At 50.6% G+C, this 22,868-nt stretch overlaps 1 protein-coding gene across 2 annotated transcripts in view; it reads right to left on the bottom strand.

Annotated features, from left to right (window-relative positions):
- The window catches only part of ADAMTS17 (ADAM metallopeptidase with thrombospondin type 1 motif 17), a 343,861-nt gene that overhangs the window by 189,400 nt on the left and 131,593 nt on the right, over positions 1 to 22,868 (bottom strand). For both annotated transcript variants that reach the window (XM_064569986.1, XM_064569985.1), the window contains exon 8: positions 20,093 to 20,198. In XM_064569986.1, the coding sequence (XP_064426056.1) occupies positions 20,093 to 20,198 (106 nt within the window). The remainder of the gene's footprint in view (positions 1 to 20,092; positions 20,199 to 22,868) is intronic.

Below are 22,868 nucleotides of genomic sequence, written 5' to 3' on the forward strand. Positions count from 1 at the left end.
TCTATTAAGCTCCCCAGGGATGCTGAAGCTGCTGGTCCAAGGAACACACCTGACAGCCACTGCGGATGGTTTTCAGGATGGTTTTCACTACGTGACCCACACCAGCTGCAGGTGAGAATCACCTGGGAAACTTTGACCATTACCAATGCTTGGGGCCCACCTCAGACCAAGTAAATCAGGATGCCTGAGGGTGTGGCAGGCACCTGTATTTTTCAGGGGCTCCCAAGTTTTGAGTCCGGTGTACCTCGAGCGCTAAGAACTTTGCCTCTAAGACACATTCTGTCCGTGAATGTGACAGCAGGGGCCCACCCACAGCTTCTTCCTGTTCTGAGCACAGATGGGCCTTCATGAGGCTTCCATGCCCAGACCCCATGCCTGCCTTCTCAGCAAGCACTGATCCAAACTCCGCTCTTTGTGATGTGACAGAGTCCAAATATCTGAGATCACACTCTTGTCCTCCTTTGCTCTTCCCTCCTCCTGCCCACAAATTCCAGGGAGAAGCCCACATTGATAACAAATGGCAGGACTTCTCACCAAGCTTTCAGCCAGGTGGCAAAGATTTAGGACAATCACTTCTTGGTGAGTCAAAGTCGAAAATCCTGACTGTACTTTAGTTCTGCCTGGATTCCCAGTTTTGGGGGGCAAGACCCAGGGAGGGCATTCCTGTCGGGAGATTCTAGACACACTCAAAGTCCAAGGCCCAAATGTTCCATCTGCAAATTTTACCCTGATGGTGAAGATTCTAAGGAACAACTTTTGGGAATGGTGATCACCCTATTGCTAAATTATCAAATGCTAGTTTGTGGGACTCTCCGTGAAGCATTCTGGGTACACTGTACATAGAGACTCTTTGTTTCTCTAACACCAAGGGTTTGTTTGAGAAATTTCGACACAATTGAGACCCTGGGGGCTTCGTTACTGCTATTTCTTTTTCCCATTATTTTTTTGAGGCTCTTCTTAAGCAATACTTTTTATCTTAAAAAAGAAATCTTCACTTCCCCTACTATAAAGTACAGTTTCTTACAGTAATCACTACTGCTTAACTGGCATTCAATTTACAGGATAAAAATATATTCCTCTGGCCGTCTTAACGACTGTGTACACAGCTTGTCCTCAAACCCTCTCTGAATTTTGGCTCAGAGCAACTATCATGTTAAGAGGATGGAATGCAGTTTCAAGCAATGCCAGGAGGATTGCATAAGGGATAATTGATATTTTTACTAGCGGCAACTTTGTAGTTGATAATGGGTTATTAAAACAGGAAAAGAGGCCCTCCCCACAGAGTCCCATCTGAGATGTAAAAGGAAAGGTGTTCCAGACAAAAAAGCCCCTCGGTGTCAATAAAGGGTGGTTCTGGCAGGTCCCGTAGCTTCCAGAATGTGCGGCCCTGGGCAGAAAGCAGCGGAGAAGAGAAACCCCCTTGTTTCAGGGTCTCTGGGGCTGAAGCCCGGGCAGCGGCTGCCCCTTCGCCCTCCCTCCCCTTCAGTCACATGTGACCCAGCTCTTGGTGGGGCTCTGTCACACTTCTGGAGTGAAGGGTGGTTGGGGGTAGGGGAGAGACAGAAATAGCAAGGGTACCAAGTGTCCTGCCATCCATGTTCCTTTTTAAAAAATAATTTTGACACTGGCTTTTATTTAAACGTCTGCTTCCAACTTATGTTTACAGAAGGGAATCAGCATCAAATCTGGCAAGCCTGACAGAGCAGAAACTCACTGGTCTGAAATAGGAGTTGTCAAGGGCCGGCCGCTGTCCTCATCTTTGGCCGCTCCCCCCACCCAAGCCCTATCCTCCAGGTGAGATGTCAAAGAGGTGTCACCTCATTGAAGGCAGCAGAAGGCTCATCCATTACAAATACCATAGGTTGTCTCCCCCCGCCCGCCATTTTGAGGTTTTCAAGACAATCCTAATTCTTCAGGAAACAGAACCAACATGCTGATCCTTTATGCATAAAAGGAGGCTGAGGTACAGGGGATGGTGAGGGAAGGTGGGCCAGGGCAGGGTGGAAACGCTAGACCCCAGGGGTCACTCTCAGGAAATCACCAGCTCACACTCCGCCTGCGTCATATCACATCAGTGCGGATTCTGGCTCTGGGGGCCACACCGCCGTCTATGTTGATGTTCCCCCCCCTCCCGGCCCCCAGAAGGGTGATGTGGTGGCCCTGCTCGCTGCTTTGCAAGATTTCCTATGTTTTCTTTCCCTTCCTCACCCTCCTCCAGCTTCAACACAGACTTGGTCTTATCAGTGTCACAGGCATATAAGTACTTATTTTTTTGTGTGGCCAAGACTTTTCTTTTTAGGGCACTGGAAGGAAGACTGCTGGAGGCGGCGGTGGGGGGGGGGGAGAGACAGACAGAGAGAGTGAGCTGAAGGTGGTGGAAACAGTGGTAGACTGAGCTGCTTGCATCAGCACTCCCTGGAACAAGATAACAGGCGCTGCCGCCCACCGGGGCCATGAGACCAAAGTCACACCGACCCACACAGGTATGGACGCTCTCTGCTGCCACATCTTCCTTTCTTTCTGAGTCAACCTCAGTGTCCAGCGGAATTGCCTACAAGCTGTATCCACGGCCGGTCAAGTCCGGGGGGCCTAGGGCCCACCTTCTTGCTGCCCATCTCCCCTGCCCTGTTTGCCTTGGTTCCAGAAGTCACCGTAACCCAGCAGCAGCATAGTCAGGTGTCCAAACCGTAGAGGAGCGTCTCCGGGTCGGAGGAAGAGAAGCGCGAAACCCCAAAGACCACAAAGAGTGAAGCCTTTCCAAAGCCAACTCATCCTGACCTCCTTCCGAAAACGTACAGAGCTCTTCAGAAGCAGGGAATGCCGCTGGTCGCCATCTCCAGGGGCCTTTTCTCTGTCGTTACAAAGGAAAGTCAAAGGGACAGCACCACCCCAGAACCCATGACAACTGAGGCCCCTTTTCAAAGTGAGTGTGGCTGCCTAGGAATGCGGGAGCCCCATGGTTTCGATGCTTCCGGGGTCATCAGACAGTCGCCTGCCTACATGGGAAAGGCCATCGACTGATGGGCGTGAACGAAGGAGAGTGGTCACTACTGACGGTGAACAGAGCTGATGAGTGGATGTGAACAGCCTGAAACTGTGCGACACAATGCAAGCCCGTAGCCGCCGTGACGATGGCCAGGAGGAAGGCAAGGGCAATGAAACTGCTCATGTGAATGAGTACAGGCCCCCCGACTTGGTTGTTTGTTGGCAACACCTAAGGAAGTTCAGAAAAATCCCACCTGCAGAAATGCTGATTTAATTGGCATGAGGTGCGGCCTGGACAACTGCTTTTTAATGTTTTTTGAGGGGGAGGGGCTAAGGGAGCGAGAGAGAGAATCGTAAGCAGGCTCTACACCCAGCATGGAGCCCAATGCAGGGGCTCGATCTCACAACCCCAAGATCATGACCTGAGCTGAAAACAAGAGGCAGGATGCTTCACCAACTGAGCCACCCAGGCGCCCCAGGACATCTGCATTTTTGAAAAGATCCTCAAAAGGGATGATCTTACTCTGAACTTCTAAATTTTGAAATAATTAAAGGTGCACAGGCGACCAAACAGAAAAATGCAGGGGGGTTCTGTGCACCCTTCACCCAGCCTCCTGCTATGGTAACATCTGGCATCATAACTACAATGCAATGTCAAAACCAGAAAGTGAACATTGCTACAATCCACTGTGCTTCTTCGGATATCATCAGTTCTATATGTACTCTCTCACTGTGTACTTCTGTGCAATTTTATCACACATTCCACTTCCTATAACCACCACCTCAATCAAGAAATCAGAGCGTTATCACAACGGGGCGCCTGGGTGGCTCAGTCGGTTGAGCGTCCGACTTCGGCTCAGGTCATGACCTTGGGGTCCTGGGATCAAGCCCTGCATTGGGCTCTGTGCTCAGTGGGGAGTCAGCTTGTCCCTCTCCCTCTGCTCCTCCCCCACTCATGCTCGCTCTCTCAAATAAATAAAATCTTTTTAAAAAATCAGAGACTTTAAAAAATCACAAGACTAGGGCGCCTGGGTGGCTCAGTCGTTAAGCGTCTGCCTTGGCTCAGGTCATGATCCCAGGGTCCTGGGATCGAGCCCTGCGTCGGGCTCCCTGCTCGGCGGGAAGCCTGCTTTTCTCTCTCCCACTCCCCCTGCTTGTGTTCCCTCTCTCTCTGTGTCTCTGTCAAATAAATAAATAAAATCTTAAAAAAAAAAAAAAATCACAAGACTACCCTTTTGTGGCCATATTCACTTTTTCCCCCATCCTTGAAACCCTAACAGTCACTAGCCTGTTCCTTATCTCTATAATTACGTTACTTCACAAATGTTAGGTAAATAGAGTCATGCGATGTTCACTCTTTCAAGACTGCCTTTTTTCACTCAGTATAATTTCTTTGAAGTTCATCCAAACGGCAGTGTGCATCCACAACCCATTCATTTTGCACTGCTGAGTAGCAGTCCATAACATAGGGGTACCCCCACTGGTGTAACCATTCGCCTGCTGAAAGACATCTGGGTAGTTTCAAGTTTGGGGTTACTATGATGAAAAGCTGCTACAAACATTCATGTTTAAGTTTCTGGGCACAAATAAGTTTTCTGGGGCGCCTGGGTGGCTCAGTTGTTAAGCATCTGCCTGTGGCTCAGCTCATGGTCCCAGGGTCCTGGGATCGAGCCCCGCGTCGGGCTCCCTGCTCAGCGGGGAGCCTGCTTCTCCCTCTCCCACTCCCCCTGCTTGTGTTCCCTCTCTCGCTGTGTCTCTCTCTGTCAAATAAATAAATAAAATCTTTAAAAAAATAATAATAATAAGTTTTCTTTCTCTGGGAGAAATGCCCCAGAGAGCAATCCCTGGGTCTTGCGGTAAGTATCAGTTTGAAAAGGAACTGCCAACACCTATCTTCCTGAATGGCCATTTTAGCAGATAGTCACCCTCCTAGAGACAGACACAGGGCTTTGCTGCTTCCACCAGCACATTTCAGCTGCTCACCTGTGTCCTGCTTGGGAGGCAGGAGTCGGGTTGACCAAGGGGTCACTGCTGCAGCTGCAGGTAGATGAGCCAGCCCCCCACATCCTGCTTATGGAGTGGCTGTGAGGGCTCCCCGTGAGGCCTTTGCCTTTCCAGCCCACTGGCCAGAGACAGCAGGCAGCTCGTGGGTTTTGTGTCTATGTCCGTTGACGGTTCCAGGTATTCAGTCCAGGATACATGGGAGGTAAAAAGAAAACCAGGACTTCACTCTGCGTACGTTCCTCAAGTGCTGAGCTTCCGGCTTTCATAGTCTTTTCATTGCTTGTCTGTTGAATAATTTCCGAGGTATTGGGTTGTATTTCAAGGACAGGAGCATGGAAAAGAGAGTCTGGACCCATCTCATGCCAGTACCAGAGGTCACCACTGTCTGTTTTAATCCTCCTGACCCTGCACTGAGGGAGGACAAATCAGTATGCCCATTATACAGATGGGGAGACTGAGGGCACATGGAGGTTGGTGGCTTGCCTCACCTGTGACAAAGCCGCCTTCAGGATTTATGGCTTGAAAGCCTGAACTGAAGTTGCAGACTTGGACTGCACATCTGGGCAGAACCTCTGAGGCCCACGCCCTAGGGGACAGCAGGGGCCCTGCCTCTCCTCCATACCCCGGCCAGTCACTGGCTTCACAGATGCCGGGGTGCATGTTCTCTGGCAGAGCGCCTACCTTTGGCCTGTCATCACCTTCTCTCTGTCCATCATGCTGCTGCCACCCCCAGATTCCACCTCCTAAGCCCCTGGTCATAGTCACTTCCTGCTGAGGCCCTGCCCCGGGCCCGAAGGCCAGCATCCAGCAGGTGTGAGGGGGCCCCTGTCCCGCTGTGTCCCTGGCTCACCACTCTCCCCTTCCTCGCTCCCCTGCTGTCTTCACTATTCACTCCTCCCTGTCTCATGCTGATGCCTGCCCCTCCAAACACAGACACCCTCCTCCTCAGGGCTCATTGCCATCCTCCTGGGATAGCCCACCTGCCTCCTCTCTGGAGACTTTTAATATCACCCTCAGACCTCTCTGCACTTAATATCCCATAGTCCCTAACAAATAGCCTATTACAAACTATCCTACTTCCAAACGCACCCTAACATTATAATTTTCTGAAGTGAAACCAGTGCATGGGACAGCATTCTGAAGGTGCTAAAGCTCAATGCCAGAGGCCCTGGACCCAGGGCTTAGCAGTGTGGCCTCTTGCCAAGGTGTGGCCTCCCTGTTCAAATTCAGATTCCACCGCCTATAAGCTCCAGGACATGGTGAGATGCATAACCTCTCTGTGCCTCAGTTTCCTTACCTGTAGAATGGGAAGAATGACAGTACTTAACCCAAGGGATGGCTGGAAGAACTGAATGAATAGATGTAAAACACTGAAAATAAGCTTGTTTAATAAATAACCCATGAGATGTGCCACTGTTTAACAGGGGTATGTATATATGTGCTGTCAGCTTGGCCCTGGGGTCTGTGGACTCCCCCAGATCCAGGTTCCTTTTGTCCCCTATGTCGTCCAAGGGTCACAGGATCAACCACGGGAGAGTATGATGTGAGATCGCAGATCAGTTCAACCCTCCTCAGAGTCCACAAATTGCTACTCTAATCCCCAGGCTGGAGGGCCAGCTCGGTGCAAATACCAGCGTGAGAAGAAATCAGCACTGCCTCTCAAATTTCTGGAGAGCCCTAATTTTCAGAACGTTCTTCCTTCCATTGAGTTGAGACCTCTCTCCCTGTGACTTGAGCACCCTGGGTCAGCTCTGCCACGGGGGGCCAGGCGGAGATCTCTTGCGCCCCAGCAGCCTCTGCTGTGACCCCTTCGGTGTGTCCCCTGCACACCTCTTCATCACCAAAGCATGCAGTTCTTTCAGCTGTTTCCTTCATCGTCCCCTTCCCTTGCATACGGACACGGTCCTGGCTCCTGATGTCCTTCTGAAAACAGACCTCCTAATACTGAATGCAAGACTCCTACTGCACGTAACACCTCTGAAGGGAGGGCAGAGCTCCCACTACCTCCTTCATTTCTGGAGACGAAGTTCATGTTGACAGGGTCTGAGACTGCCCTGGGTTTGTAAGCATGCAGCTAACCATAGGCCCTTACATCCAGGAGATCTCTTTCATCCCTTGTGTCAACCTTCATCTACTGGCAGTGGCTGCCTACAGAATTAGGACGTATTATGAGCTGGGACTCCGTGGAAAAGGGTCCTGGGATCAGTTAGTGATGTCTATCAGTGAAGTACAACAAGAGAGTAGAGACAGACATGTGTGTTGGCAGTGACTAGAGCCTTTTCAAACATGCTGCCATGAAGCCGTGTTTCCACCATCCTGTGCATTACATCTGGCTCATGTGCGACTTAAATTATAAATACCATCGGGAATGCTGTAAGGCATATGAGTAGTGCCCAGACTTCAACACTGACAAAGGGCCTGAAGCCAGACTCTGCCACTCACCAGTGAAAGGACCCCTCATTTTCCCCTCTGTAAAATGCACATAATAATAGTAGCAGAGAACTGGGTACAAATGAAATGCAATCAGGCCCTGCTGCATTGGCCACTCTTCCAAGGTGGCCAAGGACCTCAAGTACTCTGAGTTTTTCCACACTGTTCTCCCTCCCATCTTTGGGCCGCCTCAATGCCTGATGAGCATTCTACCCCTCTCTGCACGCAGGTCATGACTGAAATGTTACATCGGGGAGCCCCATGGCAGAAGGAGGTTTCTCTCCCAGATAGACACTGAGCTACTGATCATGCCCTGAGTAAGGCTGCCCAATAGTTACGAGTTCATTTAACTGCAGCAATATCCAGTCTGCCATTTCCCATACTTCTCATTAGGAATGTTAAGAGTTTGGCAGAAACCTTGGTGAAATTTACATCCCCTGCCTCTGCACAATCTGCTTTGGGTATGACTTGTTATCCGTAGATTATTGGTGGACATCGAGAACTACCTCATTTAACTGTGAATGCTCACAAATTATGTTTGACGAGCCCTTCCGGAATTTCCCTGCAAACAATATTAACATCGTAAGTCTAAATTGTATATCATTTGTCTCATTTCCCTTTTGCAGGAGGACATTTGCCTGTTTCAGCCTTTAGCATACCTTGCTTCTCTTTCACTGCTTCTCCACAATGATCAAAGGGGGCTGGCACTGTCATTTGCAAACAAGTTCTACCAATCTGGGCCAAGGGAGCCCGAACCATGTGAGGCAGCTGGTTGATCTCTTATCACCTCCTCCATTATGTGGGTCTTCAGCTCCTCACAGAACAAGGTGTATGAAAACCGGGTGGGACGCACTAGGTGGTTGGCTCATGATGAGGATGTCCAGCAATAAAGGCAATTAAGTTATAAAAGGCGGCGTGCCGCAGGGTCTGGCTCTTCAAAACACAATGTGCCCTTGGTCTTCAAAAGGGGTGTCTTTACAACATTTTGCAAATCCGTAAGTTTGGAATTATGATTGCTTCTGTGTGCCGGAGGGGGGGGGGGTGCTCTCAATTTTCTTTCCACTTTGGTAACCAACCATCCTAGTGAGTTATTTTCGTGAGGAAATGGATTTTATAATCACTTGTAGGAGTGGCTGTATGCACAGCAAGGACCAGAAAACAGTACGTACTGAACAGCGATGCCAGGCGGTCACGAGGCTCAAGCCCCAGGAGCAGACCAGCTTCTCAGGACATATGATTGGCAGCAAGAAGTGGCCGGGGTCCTGGGCTTTGGGGCTCACTCTAAACCTTCAGATTCCAGCATTCAATGTAGTACTTACTGGTCTTCTAGACCTTAGGTAATATTATGGAAAATGTGGAAAGAGAAAATGATGCCTTTAATAGCAGATTCAAAAGCAGCTGACTTGCCAACTCTGAAAGTCCACCAACAGGGCAGCCTCGGGATGGGCTCTTTACACATGGCCTCACTGGGGTGGCAAGGATGCAAAGAAGCTACCCTTAGGACCAGCACAGTCACTCATGCATCTGCTTCTGCCTTCAAAAGCCAAAGAAAATCTGAATGGGAGGGGGCAAGGCAGGAATGCCAGCAATTCTAAGCCTCAGGCCAAGGACCTTTGTCTGCACTTTGAGTATATTTAAGACCGAGGCTTTGGGGCTTTTAGGGAGAGTCTGACATTTCTGCACAGTATTTCAGTCCTGCCTCTTCCTTCCATCTTCTACATGCTAAACTCCCATTCCACGGGCAAATTCTGGTGGGCCAGTGCGTTCTCCAAGAGGTCTGCCACCACCCGAGAGTTTGACATTCTGGAGGTTGGCCAAAAATTTACCAGATTAATGCATCAAGTTAAATGTTTATTCTGGAGTGGGGTCCCTTTCAACAGACAGGATGGGTGGTGGCTGTTCCAACCACGTCTTCAAAGAAAGCTGGTGTCCAACCTACAGAGGAAGTTGAGCGGGAACCTGGAATCCAGCTCTGGAAGCCAGCGGAAGAGCCCTCGGTGGTACCCCAGGTGGTAAACAAAGCATGGGTGAAAAGGAAGGATTACAGGAGAAATTCCAAAACCAGGAAAACTGCCCCATGGAAAAAACTTACAAATGAAACAGATTTTCCCTTCAAGACCAGCAGACGGGCGCGGTGCACCATCCAGCTAGGAGCAGGACCCCTGAGATGGGGTCAGCAGAAGGGGCTACCACTCTGATGTGGTTTAACTGGTCCGCTCAACTGTCTCGTGCACGGGAATACCCAGGTAGCACTTGATCCCACCATTTCTAACCGGCTCCCAGGTAGTGCGATGCCGTTGGTGCTCAGACCACACTCTCAAGAGCAAGGTGCTACCTAGATACAGTTCTAGATGTTTCTCCAGGAGTTCCTGGTGCAGTGGGGCTGCCTCAGGCTTCTCTGCCGGATTTTGGACTGGGCATGGGATAGGGGAGTTTTAGGTGACAACTGTCAAGTCAGTAAGGGCAGTTTGGGTTGGGTTGGGGGGTAGGAAAGAAGTGGGGTTTCTGGGAGCTTGGTCTGTGGACGAAGCCAAGCTCTACGTGGACCAGACAGCCAAGAGCAAGCTGGCCTCCTTCTCCCCCCTGCTGTTGGAACACAGTATCTGCCTCCCCTCAGTGATCACAGAACACGTGCCACAAAGATGAACAGGCTCTTAAGGAATCCAGGTCTCCCCCGACCACAGACCACCGACACAGCCAACTGTAGGTTTGTTAGGTGTCGCTTACCCAATGAACATGTGTGTTCCTGCCGGGAAGGCTCCTCTGACCGGAAACCAGCCTGCACATGCCTCTCGGAAATGGGCAGGGCTCCTGTCATCTGGTCCTCAGTGTGTCTAAAGCTGCCCCAGGGTAGGCATACTACTGGACCAGCCACATCCTCATCGTGGAGACACCGTTATCAAGTTTGGCTTGCAAAGACCATGACTGTTTCTTGCCCCTCCCTTGCTTTCACGGTCTACCCTGTTGTAAACTGGGGGGAGCCGTGGCCACAGTGCAGGTGCGAGTGCATGACCCCCCCCCCCAAGTAACACAACCCAGTGTCCCAGGGTCCAGCATCTCCCCGTGGCCGTGCACCCAACCCGCCCCACAACCTCGGCGTCTCAGGGGCCCTGACAACCCTGAGATTGTTCCTGGCTCAGTTCCTTTCCATTCTCTCTCCTGATAATAATCCTAAGTGAGCGTCAGCCAATCACTAGGCTTAATTAACACCTGCCCCCTCTCAACACCACAGAAGTGTGGCTATGATGAACAGGACCATGTCTTTGTAATGCTTCCAGTGACTTGCTAAGAAAATTGTAACATCCCTGCTTCTATAGCCATCTACTTCTGTATGTTTTTTCCAAGAGAGGCAAGTCCCAGATCCTCACATGGGCCCCCAGCAACTACTGCGCTCTGCTCAGACTTCAGCAACAAGGTGCATGATTTCAGGGCTCCCCTACACTCCTTCCGCCGATCCTGACACCACCATCTGGCAAAACCACCACTTCCACGTCCTCTGTGCCTGCAAATGGATAAGGAAGAGGGCGGCTCTTTCCCAGAACGTGCTGTTGACAGTGCTGGTGGTAAAGTTCCCAGGGTCTTTGAGAATGTGTGGCTGCCCTCAGGTCTTTAGTTTGGAATTTTCCATCACCAGCGGGCAGTAGATAAACGAGGATTTCGGGCATGACACCGAACACCTTGGGAGAATGGGGGCATCTCTTCGCGAGCTTGGGCTGCTATAACAAAATACCATAAGCTGGGCGGTTATCTGTAACGGAAATGTACTTCTCACAGTTCTAGAGGCTAGAAGTCTAAGATTAGAGTGCCAGCATGGTTGCGTTCTGGTGAGGGGCCTTTCCTAGGCTGCAAATGGCTGTGTCCTCTTTGTACCCTCATGTGGCAGAAACAGAGCTAGCCAGCTCTCTGGCTCCTTCTTACAAGAGCACTAATCTCATTCATGGGAACCCTCACGACCTAAGCACCTGCTAATACCTTCCGAAGGGGGGTTGGATTTCAACATATGAATTTGGAGGGGTCACAAGTATTCAGTCCATACCAGAACACTCCGTCTGTAAAGAAATTTGCATCGTATACCTTTGCCACCTCCCACGGTCCTTACAAAACCCTAGCCATGCGAGCAGAAGGTGTCTTTCCGGGTAAAGGCAAGTAAAGCCAGTTACCAGGAGACCCACACGGGGAGGGCTGGGCCTCAGCACAGGTTCATTCTCTTGTGTAAAGGACACCATGCCATGGCTAGAGGCCCTGCTCGAAGTCTCCCACTGGCCACTTAGAGCCATGGAACGGGAGAGAACTGGCCATCTGCAAAATGAGGCTAAGTGGACTGCGGATGTCCCTTCCTGCTCTGAGAACCAGGGGAGAAATCTCTTCGCTGAAGCTGCCAAGCTGGCAATCTGGATCTCGTCTCATTCCTGGAACAGTCTGTAATGTAAGGAAGTTCTGAGGGGATTTTGGAATTTGGTTCTTCAGCCAAACTCCGAGGTCCTCCCATCTCCTCAAACACCATCTCAGACAACGGCCTTTTAGGTAAGGAAATCCACCCGATAATTAAATGCAAAGAATTCCTGGGGTAGAGACAGACACTCGCAACAGCTTCTGTAGCCTTCCCTGTTACGGTACTGACGCTCTGGGGGCCAGGGACGCCCCAGAGCCAGCTGGAGTTTCCATCAGAGCGATAACGTCCAGCCAATAGCTGCGTGGCCTGGCTCCTCCAAATGCAGGTGGGACCACATCTGTCTGCTTGCTGAAGTGCTTTTAATGCTTTTCCCTTGGTTTGTGTTCCCCTCCCAGGCCTGGCCTGGGCAGACTTGGGAAGGCTGTGGTCAAGGTCTTCTTAAGGACAGCGGCTCTGGGCTTTCCAAGCAACTGGAACAAGAGTTCTATCCCCACATTTGAGTCTGCATCAAGGATAAGACTGTGAAGAAAATCCTGGTAACTTTCCATGTAATGCTTGTTAAGGCAGGGCCGTGAGAAATCCTAGCTTAGGGCAGAAAAGCCCTGTAAATACAGCCACCAGTTACAACATTCCTTGCTACTCCGGTCACCGCACCTCCCATTCAAAAAATCACACGTCTGGAAGGGGCCAGAAGGAAATTCTGCTTTTATGAAAGCCACGCTCAGGGCCACGCGGCGTGGGCTCACAGAAGCCGTGCAGGGTGCAGGCCGGCCTTGCAAATCCTCCAGGACCCCTGCCTCTGACATCACAGGTCATTCTACTCAGGGACGTCGTGAGGAGCAGGGTGGCTTGTAAATGAATGTGCAAGACCCTGCAGTTTCCAGCAGCAAATTTAAAAAATAATAATAAAATGAAAGGAAACGAGGCCTGAATGTTTTGTACAACTCTGGAATTTGGATAAGACAGCCACGCCCTGCGGATGCTCACACACCGACTTTGATCCAGGGGCCAAACGCCGAGGAAATCATCCTCAGGAATCGCTCCAAGCTCCTCTGCATGAAACCTGAGAGCCCCGAACACTGTGAGCACCACCAATTACCCTTCGGTCTGGAGGGGGGAAGTCATGGGAGCTGAGTGGGAACAGACGAGAAGACCCAGAGAACCAGGGAGGAACCCGTCTGAAAACCCAGTGTGGGACTTGCCTGTTCTAGAACCAGATCAGAGGTACCTGGGCTTCCTGCAGACCTCCTGGGGGGAACGTACCCCACCCCCCACTTTCTGTTCTGTGAGAAAGGCTAACCACCCCCCGCCCCACCATGTGAACACGGCTACCCTATTCACAACTAGAACAAAAGCATACTTACCCCTCCCCCTGGGATATCTAAACAGTTATGACATTTCCAGAAATCCTCTCTCTGCTGTACCTTCTTTATATAAGGCTGGCCCATCTGAGGTCTATGCTGTGCCTCCCAGACTGAGCCCCCCCAGCAAAGGGTCCGGGCGACAGCAGTGGCTGCCGGGGGCCGTCTGCTGCCGGGCGACCTGCCTGATCACATCTGGCCTGCATTCACTCTGCCTCTCCCCAACGCTGCACCGGGCAACTCATTCTTAATACAGATCACAGACAAACATTTCCCCTCTTCACACATCTGGATAATGGCTTTCCTTACTTCCTGTTCTAGGATCGAGACAATTCTTTTCAGATTGAATTGTGTCGACTTTAGTTATAAGAACATTTCCTCCAGAACAGTTCTCTCCTCCCTTTTCCCTCCACTCCCCAGCCCTCCCTAGACACTTGTCCACCCTCTGCCCACAAGCCACAGTTCTCAGGGACAGGATGCCGATGACATTCCGTGCTGCGCACCAGGCGAGCATGTCCCCAGGCATGTGCCAACGAGACATCCTTCCAACATCCACTGCCCTGAGCTCATCTGCACACTGTCACATTCTGGCTGGAAACATCCAGAGTGCCTGGATCTAGCTTTTAAGGAATGTCTTTATGGAAGGATACCAAGCTTCCTGTGGGAGCTGCCTGGGGCCGAGGATCCCACTAGTTACTTCAGGGCACGCGGTGGCATCCCACCTGCCCTGGTCCTCATAGGGCTGAGCAGGGGAACAAAGTCCCTGCTCTGTTCACGCTTCAACATTCCTTCCGGTTCTGCCAGCCAGGACAATACTTCCAAAATACGGGGCATGGCTCCAGGGGGCCACGGGTATAGTGTGTGTGCAGGTCTGAGAACCCTGCTGTGCCCACACATTGTTGCAACCGAGCCCATTTGTAACTATTTGCATGTCTGTGGGCGCACATGTGACTGCTGTATCACCAAACATAGCTCCTTATCAGGACATTTGCATCTCTAAACCTCAGCCTTGCGCTTCTGAGTCCTCAGGTACTCAGCACCTCGGCCCTCGATGTGGCGCAAGCCTCCCCGCGTGCCCCTCCACCTCTGCCCCTCACATTCCTCCCACGGCCAGGCACCTGACGCTTTGTTCTGAGCCCTCATGGAGGTCCCCCAGCAGGTGTCAGATGAGAGGCGACGGGACTAACAGTGCCTCCATGGCCACGGGCAGGAGGGCTGGGCTTTTTCCCACCTGCCACGCCCGTGAGTGGTGGGATGTCAGGGAAGCTGCAAAGGGCATGGAATGCAGGATGACCGAGGAGTGAGCAAGAGTCGGGGAGCAGGACTGTATAGAGCACTGCTGTGGCTCACCTGGCGGTGGCCCAGAGAGACGGGAGAAGGGGGCAGAGACAGAAGCAAGAAGGTAGATGACACCAGAAAGCGATGACGAAGCCTCTGAGTCCTGGGAGCCACGGTTCTCCACCCCGGATGCACTGGGAATCTCCTGGAGGGCCTTCCTTAGCACTCTCTCCCCCCCCAGAGGGCATGCACTAATTGCTCTAGGGTGAAGCTCGGGCCACTGGCACTTACAAATGCTTCAGGGGCTCCCCTTGTGCAGCAAAGCCTCCGTGTCCCCTGCACCACACTCCCAAGCTTCCCCGAAGAGAGCAGTTTTCAGAGGCCACAACCCGAGGAGAGGTAAATTCCAAAACGGGAAGACCCGAGAAAGGGAATACGGAAGTCAGAAAAAAATCTCAGGAAGAGCAGGTGGGGAAAGCACCCACCCCAAGAACAGGCAGAAAGAGCCCAAACAGGGGGCATGGTTTTGCAGTCTGTCTGGAGGGCTTTTTGTAGATTTACTTGGGTTAGACAGGTCGCGTAGTTTGGAATGACTCAGGGCGGGAATTGATCTGGCTCAGGCTTATCTAGCAGAACCTCCTAAATCCAACAGAAGCAGAGATTTATTTTCTGCAAGAGAAAGCTCTTTGTTTCTACCTATAAAGATAGGTCTTTTATTTTTTCCCTGTATGTGGGTGGCCAAGTGTGCACTATGCGGTTTCCCTCCCCTCTCTCAGCACCCCATCTAGAAGAGCCTGTGTTTAGACGTTCCCTGAGAGCTCTCGGTCTTACCTGATTGAGAAGCAAACTGCATGCATGGTGTTCTGGGTCTCCCCAGGCCCCAAATGTCCAGTTGAGACTCAGCTCTGTGCCCTCCTGGCCTCCCACTGTCAACTGCTTCCTCTGGGCCTAATCACGCCCCCCTCCACCCCCCACCCCCACCCCCGCAAACAAAAGGAATTCCCACCAGCAGTCCTAGAACTACTTCCTTTCTCCCTTTTACCCTAAAACTTCCAAATCCCAGCAAACAATATATGCTAAAATTCCAGTAGAATTATTATACCGGTTATTTTAATATTATACTAAAGTCACCACCAACTCCCTCCTTGATCCGTGAGGTTATCATTTGATTTTGGTTTTGGCTTTTCTCATGGGCCGTCGGCGTGGACCTGGGCTTCTAACCCTCGTCGGGGGAGAGTCCTTCCCATGACCAATCCTCAAAAGCATGCGCCTGCCCAAGAGAAACAAATGCTTGCTTCTCACTATCCCTCTTTCTCTTTAAAACCAAATATTGATAAACATCTTGGACACTGAGGTCTACCACAAGGCACCCTGTCCTGGTTTCCTGAGGGAAAACACCTGGGCAGCGCTGGCCCAGCTGCGCTGTATCTCTCAAGGAATGGCCCCCCAACTTCATCAGTTCGGTTATAACCACTAACAGCCGTCAGCTACAGCTCCCTGGAAGAAGAGTGGTTCATCACCACCATGTTCTTGCACTCAGGAGCTCTTCCTCTCTCCTGGTCACTGCAGGATGAAGCAGTCCCTCATTTTCAGTTGGGTTTCTCAAGTGGCAAGATGGGGAGACAGCTGCCTTCCCAAAGGCACACTACCAAAAGGTAAATGCAGATGCCTACCAGGCAGTCTTTCACCAGCAAGTAGGCAACTAAGGTCATGAAGGCTCATCAGAAAACCTCAAAGTTGGGAAGCCTGAGTGGCTCAGTCAGTGAAGCGTCTGACTCTTGGTTTCAGCTTGAGTCATGATCTGGGGGTGGTGAGATCGAGCCCCGTGTCAGGCTCTGCGCTCAGCGAGGAGCCTGCTGAAGACTTTTTCCCCCCTCTCCCTCTGCCCCTCCTCCCTGCTCGTTCTCAAATAAATCTTTTTTTTTTTTTTTAAAGATTTTATTTATTTATTTGAGACAGAGAGAATGAGAGACAGAGAGCATGAGAGGGAGGAGGGTCAGAGGGAGAAGCAGACTCCCTGCTGAGCAGGGAGCCTGATGTGGGACTCGATCCCAGGACTCCAGGATCATGACCTGAGCCGAAGGCAGTCGCTTAACCAACTGAGCCACCCAGGCGCCCTCTCAAATAAATCTTAAGAAAGAAAAAAGAAAAAAAAACCTCAAAGTCACTGGCATCATGGCTTCTGTGTGGAGCCAACAGTTCCTCCCAGCTTCTCCTCCTTGACCCCCACCAGGAACTGCAAATCCTTCAGACCCGTCCAAAGCCAGGGCTGCAGTCTTTTCCACACCTCTTCTTTCCCAGGTAATCAGAAAGCTGTTGGTTGCAGCTGGGGTACTTGAGTTTCCTAGGGAAGTCCCTCTTGCTGACACACTGGCTTTCTTCTGCAGCTAGGACACCACTGATTGTCCTTTCTGCCTTGGTTGGCAGCAATCCGGAGGTACCTTGGTTTTTTGGATATATAACAAGTTTTCTCCTTATTGCCCCTCTTTTAGAATGTGGGTCCTTTCTTTAATAGTCCTGATGTATGGGTATATTATCATAGAAGTGATCTCAAACCATTTCAAGCAGAGACTAGAAATTTTTAAAAATACTAGTTTCCTAATCTATAAAAAAAGCTAAATAATACTTGCCCCATAGAACTGATCAATAGCACAATGACTGCACAGCATCTAACACAGCAGGTGTTCAGTAAATGAGATCTGATTTGACTTAAACATCCTTAGTACATTACTAATTCCTGTCCTAAGCACAATTATTGATATTACCATGGCAAGAATTTTTCATTTAATTCATAACTTAGAACCCACATGATTGCAGATTGGATTGGAGACAGTTTACAGTACCAAAGAAATTATTTTTGAATTACAATATGTAAAATACGATCATTCATACAAAGAGAGACACAGAAAGAGGGAGGAGAAACAGAATTCCAGGATCCAGATGAGTTAATTACTGAAAATGAGCCTGACATTCGCTTTGTGTTTTCTGACAGCCAAAGCTGGGAGAAAATCAGGTTAACATATACGACGACTCTCATTTTCTGATAAATGCAACGTGTACCTCACATGGAAAGTGAATTTTTCTCCTAACATTCAGAGTCGGGGTAACTGCTCGCACTGATCCTTATATGAGATATACTGGGTAAGCAACAGAAGGGCCACGCGTACATTTGCCCAGGGGCAAAGGCATACACCCAACCTTCAGAAGAGAAGTTTCACTTCATCAGTATTAAATGGTTAGGGACCAGAGGGTGACCCCTTCTGGGGACGTTCTAAGGGTGCATAGAAGGGTATTCTTTTTCATTTTCTAAAGCATTCACTGAGAAATTTTCTTGAAGAGCACAGACCAGTGCCTCAGGTCCACTGAGAATACCATCCCATTCTCTTAGTGCACACCTACTTAAGGAACGAGATGTTAAATGACTCCTCTCTATTCCAAAATATGCACCGGGCTTCAGATCTGTGAAGCAGCCTGGCCAGTGGCTTCAGTCAGAGTACAGGCTGATCCCTCTTGTTAAGCCTCCACACAGCCTCGACTGCGGCTCTCTAAGCCCGGCTGACCAGAAGGGTCTGCAGATGGAGAGACTGTGGCTTCGTCCCTGGGGGGCCTGCTTCCCATTGCTCGCAAATAATCAGAGACAACAGACTTCCCTGGGAAAACTCTAATCACCCAACTAGGGGCAAGGCCAAATGCTTGCAGAATTTATTGGCTTTGATGAACAATTAGGCGTTTGTTTTTGTAGGTAATTAGAGTGCAACAGCAAGCTATAAAGGGCCCTCCAAGAAATTGAAGCAGACTGTAGCTAAAGGCCACTGGAGTCGGACTGAATCTCACCATTCATCTCGGCAGACCTCCTGCGCTCAGACACCAGTGGTCCCCGCACAATCACACAGGTCAGTGGGGAGAAAATGGCCCTCTGTGTTCCTCACGTCCAAGGAGAAAGGCCTCCGTGCGGCACGTGTGTCCTCACACGCGGGTGCAAAAAGCACTCCAGCGTGGGCCCTGGTACTGAAGGCTGCATGGAATCTTGTAGTTCATATAAATAGATGCATTCAAAAGTCCATGACAACCCACGTGTCGGAAAATGTTTTGACAACTGCATTCTCAAGACCATGAGAGGTCCTTGATTCTGAGGAACTAGGACGGGCTGGGTGGGACATTTGGCCCAAAGATGAGAAGAGAGGATGTTTGCCAAAGCCATACTGATTTACACTTTTCTCTCAGCAACCACTCTCGGCTACAGCTTTTGGCATTGTTGTTGTTGTTGTTGTTAACAAATCAGAAATATGAATAGATATTTGCCTGTAATTAATTTTTTTAAATTATTTCCTAGTAGTATAGGCAAAAAAAAAAGTGTGGGCAAAGGGCTGCGGCCAGTATTTAAAAAATACTGTCGAGATAAAAGAACTATGTACTTAGAGGCAAGTGCTCATTTAGCTGCTTTTAGCTGATGACATGTTATTTCTGCCTTCATCCCAGGAAATACACACGGGATTATTATCACTCACTGTACTCACGTCATGATACTCAATAGGCACAGAAAAGCTAACTACCAAACCCATCTACGGGAGTGCAAAAAATGAGAATGGGACGAGATAAACAAAACAAGGCAAAATATATATATATAAATCCACAGATATGGCTAGCCCTAGAGGAAACTGCTTTTGTCCTCCTTATAGATTGACTTTACTTTTGCAGAAGGCTGAGCTCACATTTTGGGTCCCAGGCATCTTACTCCATAGGTCATTAGGAAATGCTTTAAATTTTTTCACCAAGAACTAGATTTCCATTTAATTTTGTTCTATCCAACCCAATATAAATTTTCCTATTGTTCTACATGCTCTGACCTCCTCGATTTACGTATTTATTTTTTAAGTTCTCGTGTAGTCATACCACAATTTTTCCTTCAGAGAAATCCAAAACAGACACCTACTGCCGGAGAAATAGTAAAGCCTCAGGCCACAGTTTTCGAGTCGGTTGGCTTTCTGCCACCTGAGACTTCCTACAGGTGATCTCAATCTTAGGCCAGCCACTCAACCCCTCTGACCTACTGTTTCCTCCTCTGAGAAACCGGGAGGCTGCCTCAGATCTTTTCCACAACATCTTTGGGCTCTGAGGTTCTATGGCTCTCCCCGACTCCGGGGATGTACAAAGGCAGCAGCTGATAATTCTTTAAAACTAAGACACTGACATTCTGCCTTCAGACAGTTGGGCCTTGTTTGAAACCGGCTCTCAAGGAAATAGAAAGTCAACAGTATGAAGATAAATCCCATTATTTGAACGATAGAGTGAATCAAAGATCATGCTGGTCCAGGAAAGGAAATGCAACCAAAGAAGACACTCTGAGACAAACCTCTTCCCTCTATAGTGTGTGCACTAAGAATAGACACGAACACGAAAATAACACTGCAAGTCTCAGAGACCATCTGGTCACTAATCTCTCTGGGTTCCCTGAAGGGCTGGGACCCAGGCTTGCTGGCCTAGGTCTGTGTTACAGAAGAAGCAAAGGCCAAGAGCATCACTGTTTTAAAACTTTGGGAATTCAAGAGGAAAAAAAAAAAATATATATATATATATATATATATATATATATTCAGAAAGGAATTGGAAGAGGCAGAACAATACAGAGTCTGATACTTACTTGTGGCCCAGCTCATGAGCGATGGTAAAGGCCAGATTGAGACCATTGTCTTCGGCAAGCACGCATTTCCTCTTAGCACTGCACACACCTCCTAAGTAAGCAATTCCTGCAGCAGAGACACAAAACACATCCTCTTCAGAACGTGGGAGGCCCTGACCTCGCCAGGCAAGTCCATATGGTCAACATCACGCATGATGGAGAGGAGGGGCAGACTGGAACGATGATGTGGCCACAGGGCTGGAGCCGTCATTCCAGAGCTCCTGCGGGGGATGGGCTGGGGTCTACTGCTTTTGGATTCACCGATAAATCATTAGTGATAATAATAACCACCAGGCAGATCTCCCAAGCATTTAATAGTGTCAGGCAATGTGCTGCGTTTCCACGCGTTATCTAATTGAATCCTAATTACCCAGGGTGGCGGTAACAGAGGGAGACCAAGGCTCAGAGGGGAAAGGTAAGTTGGATTGGCGCGTGGCAGTGGGATGCTCTCCAACTTCAACATGCAGGGCTGGGACGAGGTGAGGCCAGCAAGGCAAGGCACCCAGCGTGAAAAGCTGAAGGAGGGTCCCCCTCTCCAGATCTGACCCTGCACTTGCACGCCCAGAGAGGGAGGGGGTGCCTCCTTAAGTTCTGCACCCCAGGCACCTTCTTTCCCTCCTGACAGTGCTAGCCCTGCTAGGGCCAGTGCCCTCAGGGTGGGAGCACGGAGCAGGGCAGCAGCTAGGCTCCCAGAAAGCAGGCCAGGGAAGGCTGTGCACGGTATTCAGAAAAATGTTTCAGGAACCGTCGGGAGAGAATGAGACCGGGACCCGGAGGGAGGGAGAGAGAGAGAGAGAATGCCGGAAGAGGGAGGGCCTGGGAGTCATCAGTGAGGATGAGCCCCACGGACCAACTCGCTCATCTCCACACACACCTGACTGGGGTCCCTTAGCCGCGGAGACAAGAACCAAACCCAGGCACCCGGGTGGGAGGCATATGCAGGGGAAGGGTGTGAGCAAGCAACAGGAGGCTGCCAGCTTCTGGAGAATGGAGGGGAGTCTTCTAGGGGAGAAAGGTTATCCCGGCAGAAAGGCGTGTGTGAACAACAGGAGGGCCTTAGCCAGGCCACACCTGAGGAACGCACTGGCCATGTATCAGCTGCCACTCCCCACGGCAGCTCTCCACGTCTCCTGTTAGCTCCTGCTATCTCTGCACCCGGGACAGGCACCCCTCACTACCCAGGTGCCCCCGGGGCTTAGCGCAACACAGCAGGGGGGGTGAGGGAGGGGAGGGAACAGACCCACACCCCCTCCCAGGGCTTGGGATGGAACCTGTGCAAGGGCCAGAAGCATCTGCACGCCCGCTGACCACAGCCTCTGACCCCTTCATACAGCATGAGACACATGAGGGGGTGGTGGCCCAGGGCGACTGGGGGCTGTGAGTTCACAAGGGCTGTGGGGCGGGCTATGGCTCCAGTGGCCCCGTGGCCAGGCAGGTGCTGCCCAGGGGTACCTGGTGACCAGGCGGGCGGAGGCTCTCCCAGCCAGACTCTCCCCACCAGCGCTGTGCCCTGGGGGGGACTGTGGCCACCGGCGCAAGGCGCCCGTTTTCCACGCCGTGCCCCCCTAAACTGCACGCTGCCCCCGTTTGGAGGGCCCCTTGTGCTAACGTGCACCAGAGGTCTCAGGAGCGGACACGGGCCTTGCAGGCACAGGAACTGGAGAGGGAAGGAGCAGGCAGAAGGCGGAGGAGAATGGACAGGGGGAATTAATTAAAAATGATCCTCTTGCCCTGCGCCCCAAAAGCGACACCTAACCTCTTTGTGGACATCAAATTCAAACGGAGGGTGACCTCAGCCGCACACAGGGCACTCCCTCCTTCCTCCTGATGGTCCCGCAGGAGCCCCAAGAGGCAGAGGTCCCTTGCTCCCCCCCTCTGCTCTGCAGGGAGATGCTGCTCGGGGGCTCAGCTCACATCCGGCACAGCGAGCCGGCACCACAGCGCAGGTCTATTTTTATTTGGAAACATGCAACGTGCTTGGCCAAGGTTGAAGAATTAAGAAAAAAACAAAAAGAGAGAGAGAGAAAAGGAAAAAAAAACAACGAAATGTTAGTTGGCCTCAAGATGTGTTTTTTTCTTTTTTTTTGCACGTGGACATCATAATCCAGCAATGCAGACTATTGGAAGGAGAAAAATGACAACCAGAAAGGACATGATTCGGCTCCTCGGTGCCTTCAAGGTCATTATTCTGGTTTTGTTTAAAAATGCTTTGTGGGTTGCTGCACCAAGTCCAGCAGTGAGTAGGTGGAATGCTTCTACATAGCACGGATGGTATGTGCATACAACACACGCACACCCTCAAATGCACACCCAGCAGTGCTCTCCTGGCCCCGGGCCTCGGCCTCCTGGGTCAATGCATCAATCGGAGCAATCAGATGCGCACGCCCCCGGGAGAAGCCATCTGGTGAATGGGGAAGGGAGGCATCTGAAGCCAGCTGTGCTGAGCTTGAGGTCCCAAGAGCGGCTGCTGAACCAGCAGACTCTGATGCCACACGAACACGTTCCCTGGCCTCCGCCGCACTCAGCACCCCGAGCCGGTGGGCCTGAGTTTCCACTGTAATTAGGTAACACGCAACATTAGGGAAACAGCTAAGCAAAGAGCCTTCCAATAATTGCATTTTAATTTTTCCAAGGCACAGATGATTTTTTTTTTTTTTTTTAACGAGAACACAAAGGACCGGTTTATTTATGAGAAATGTTCTCACACGGAGGTGGATTAAGGTCTAGTGCTTTGAAG

Source organism: Mirounga angustirostris, unplaced genomic scaffold (genome assembly GCF_029215605.1).
Source record: "Mirounga angustirostris isolate CCGP_5_RB_7025 unplaced genomic scaffold, mMirAng1.0.hap1 SCAF_9, whole genome shotgun sequence".
NCBI lineage: Eukaryota > Metazoa > Chordata > Mammalia > Carnivora > Phocidae > Mirounga > Mirounga angustirostris.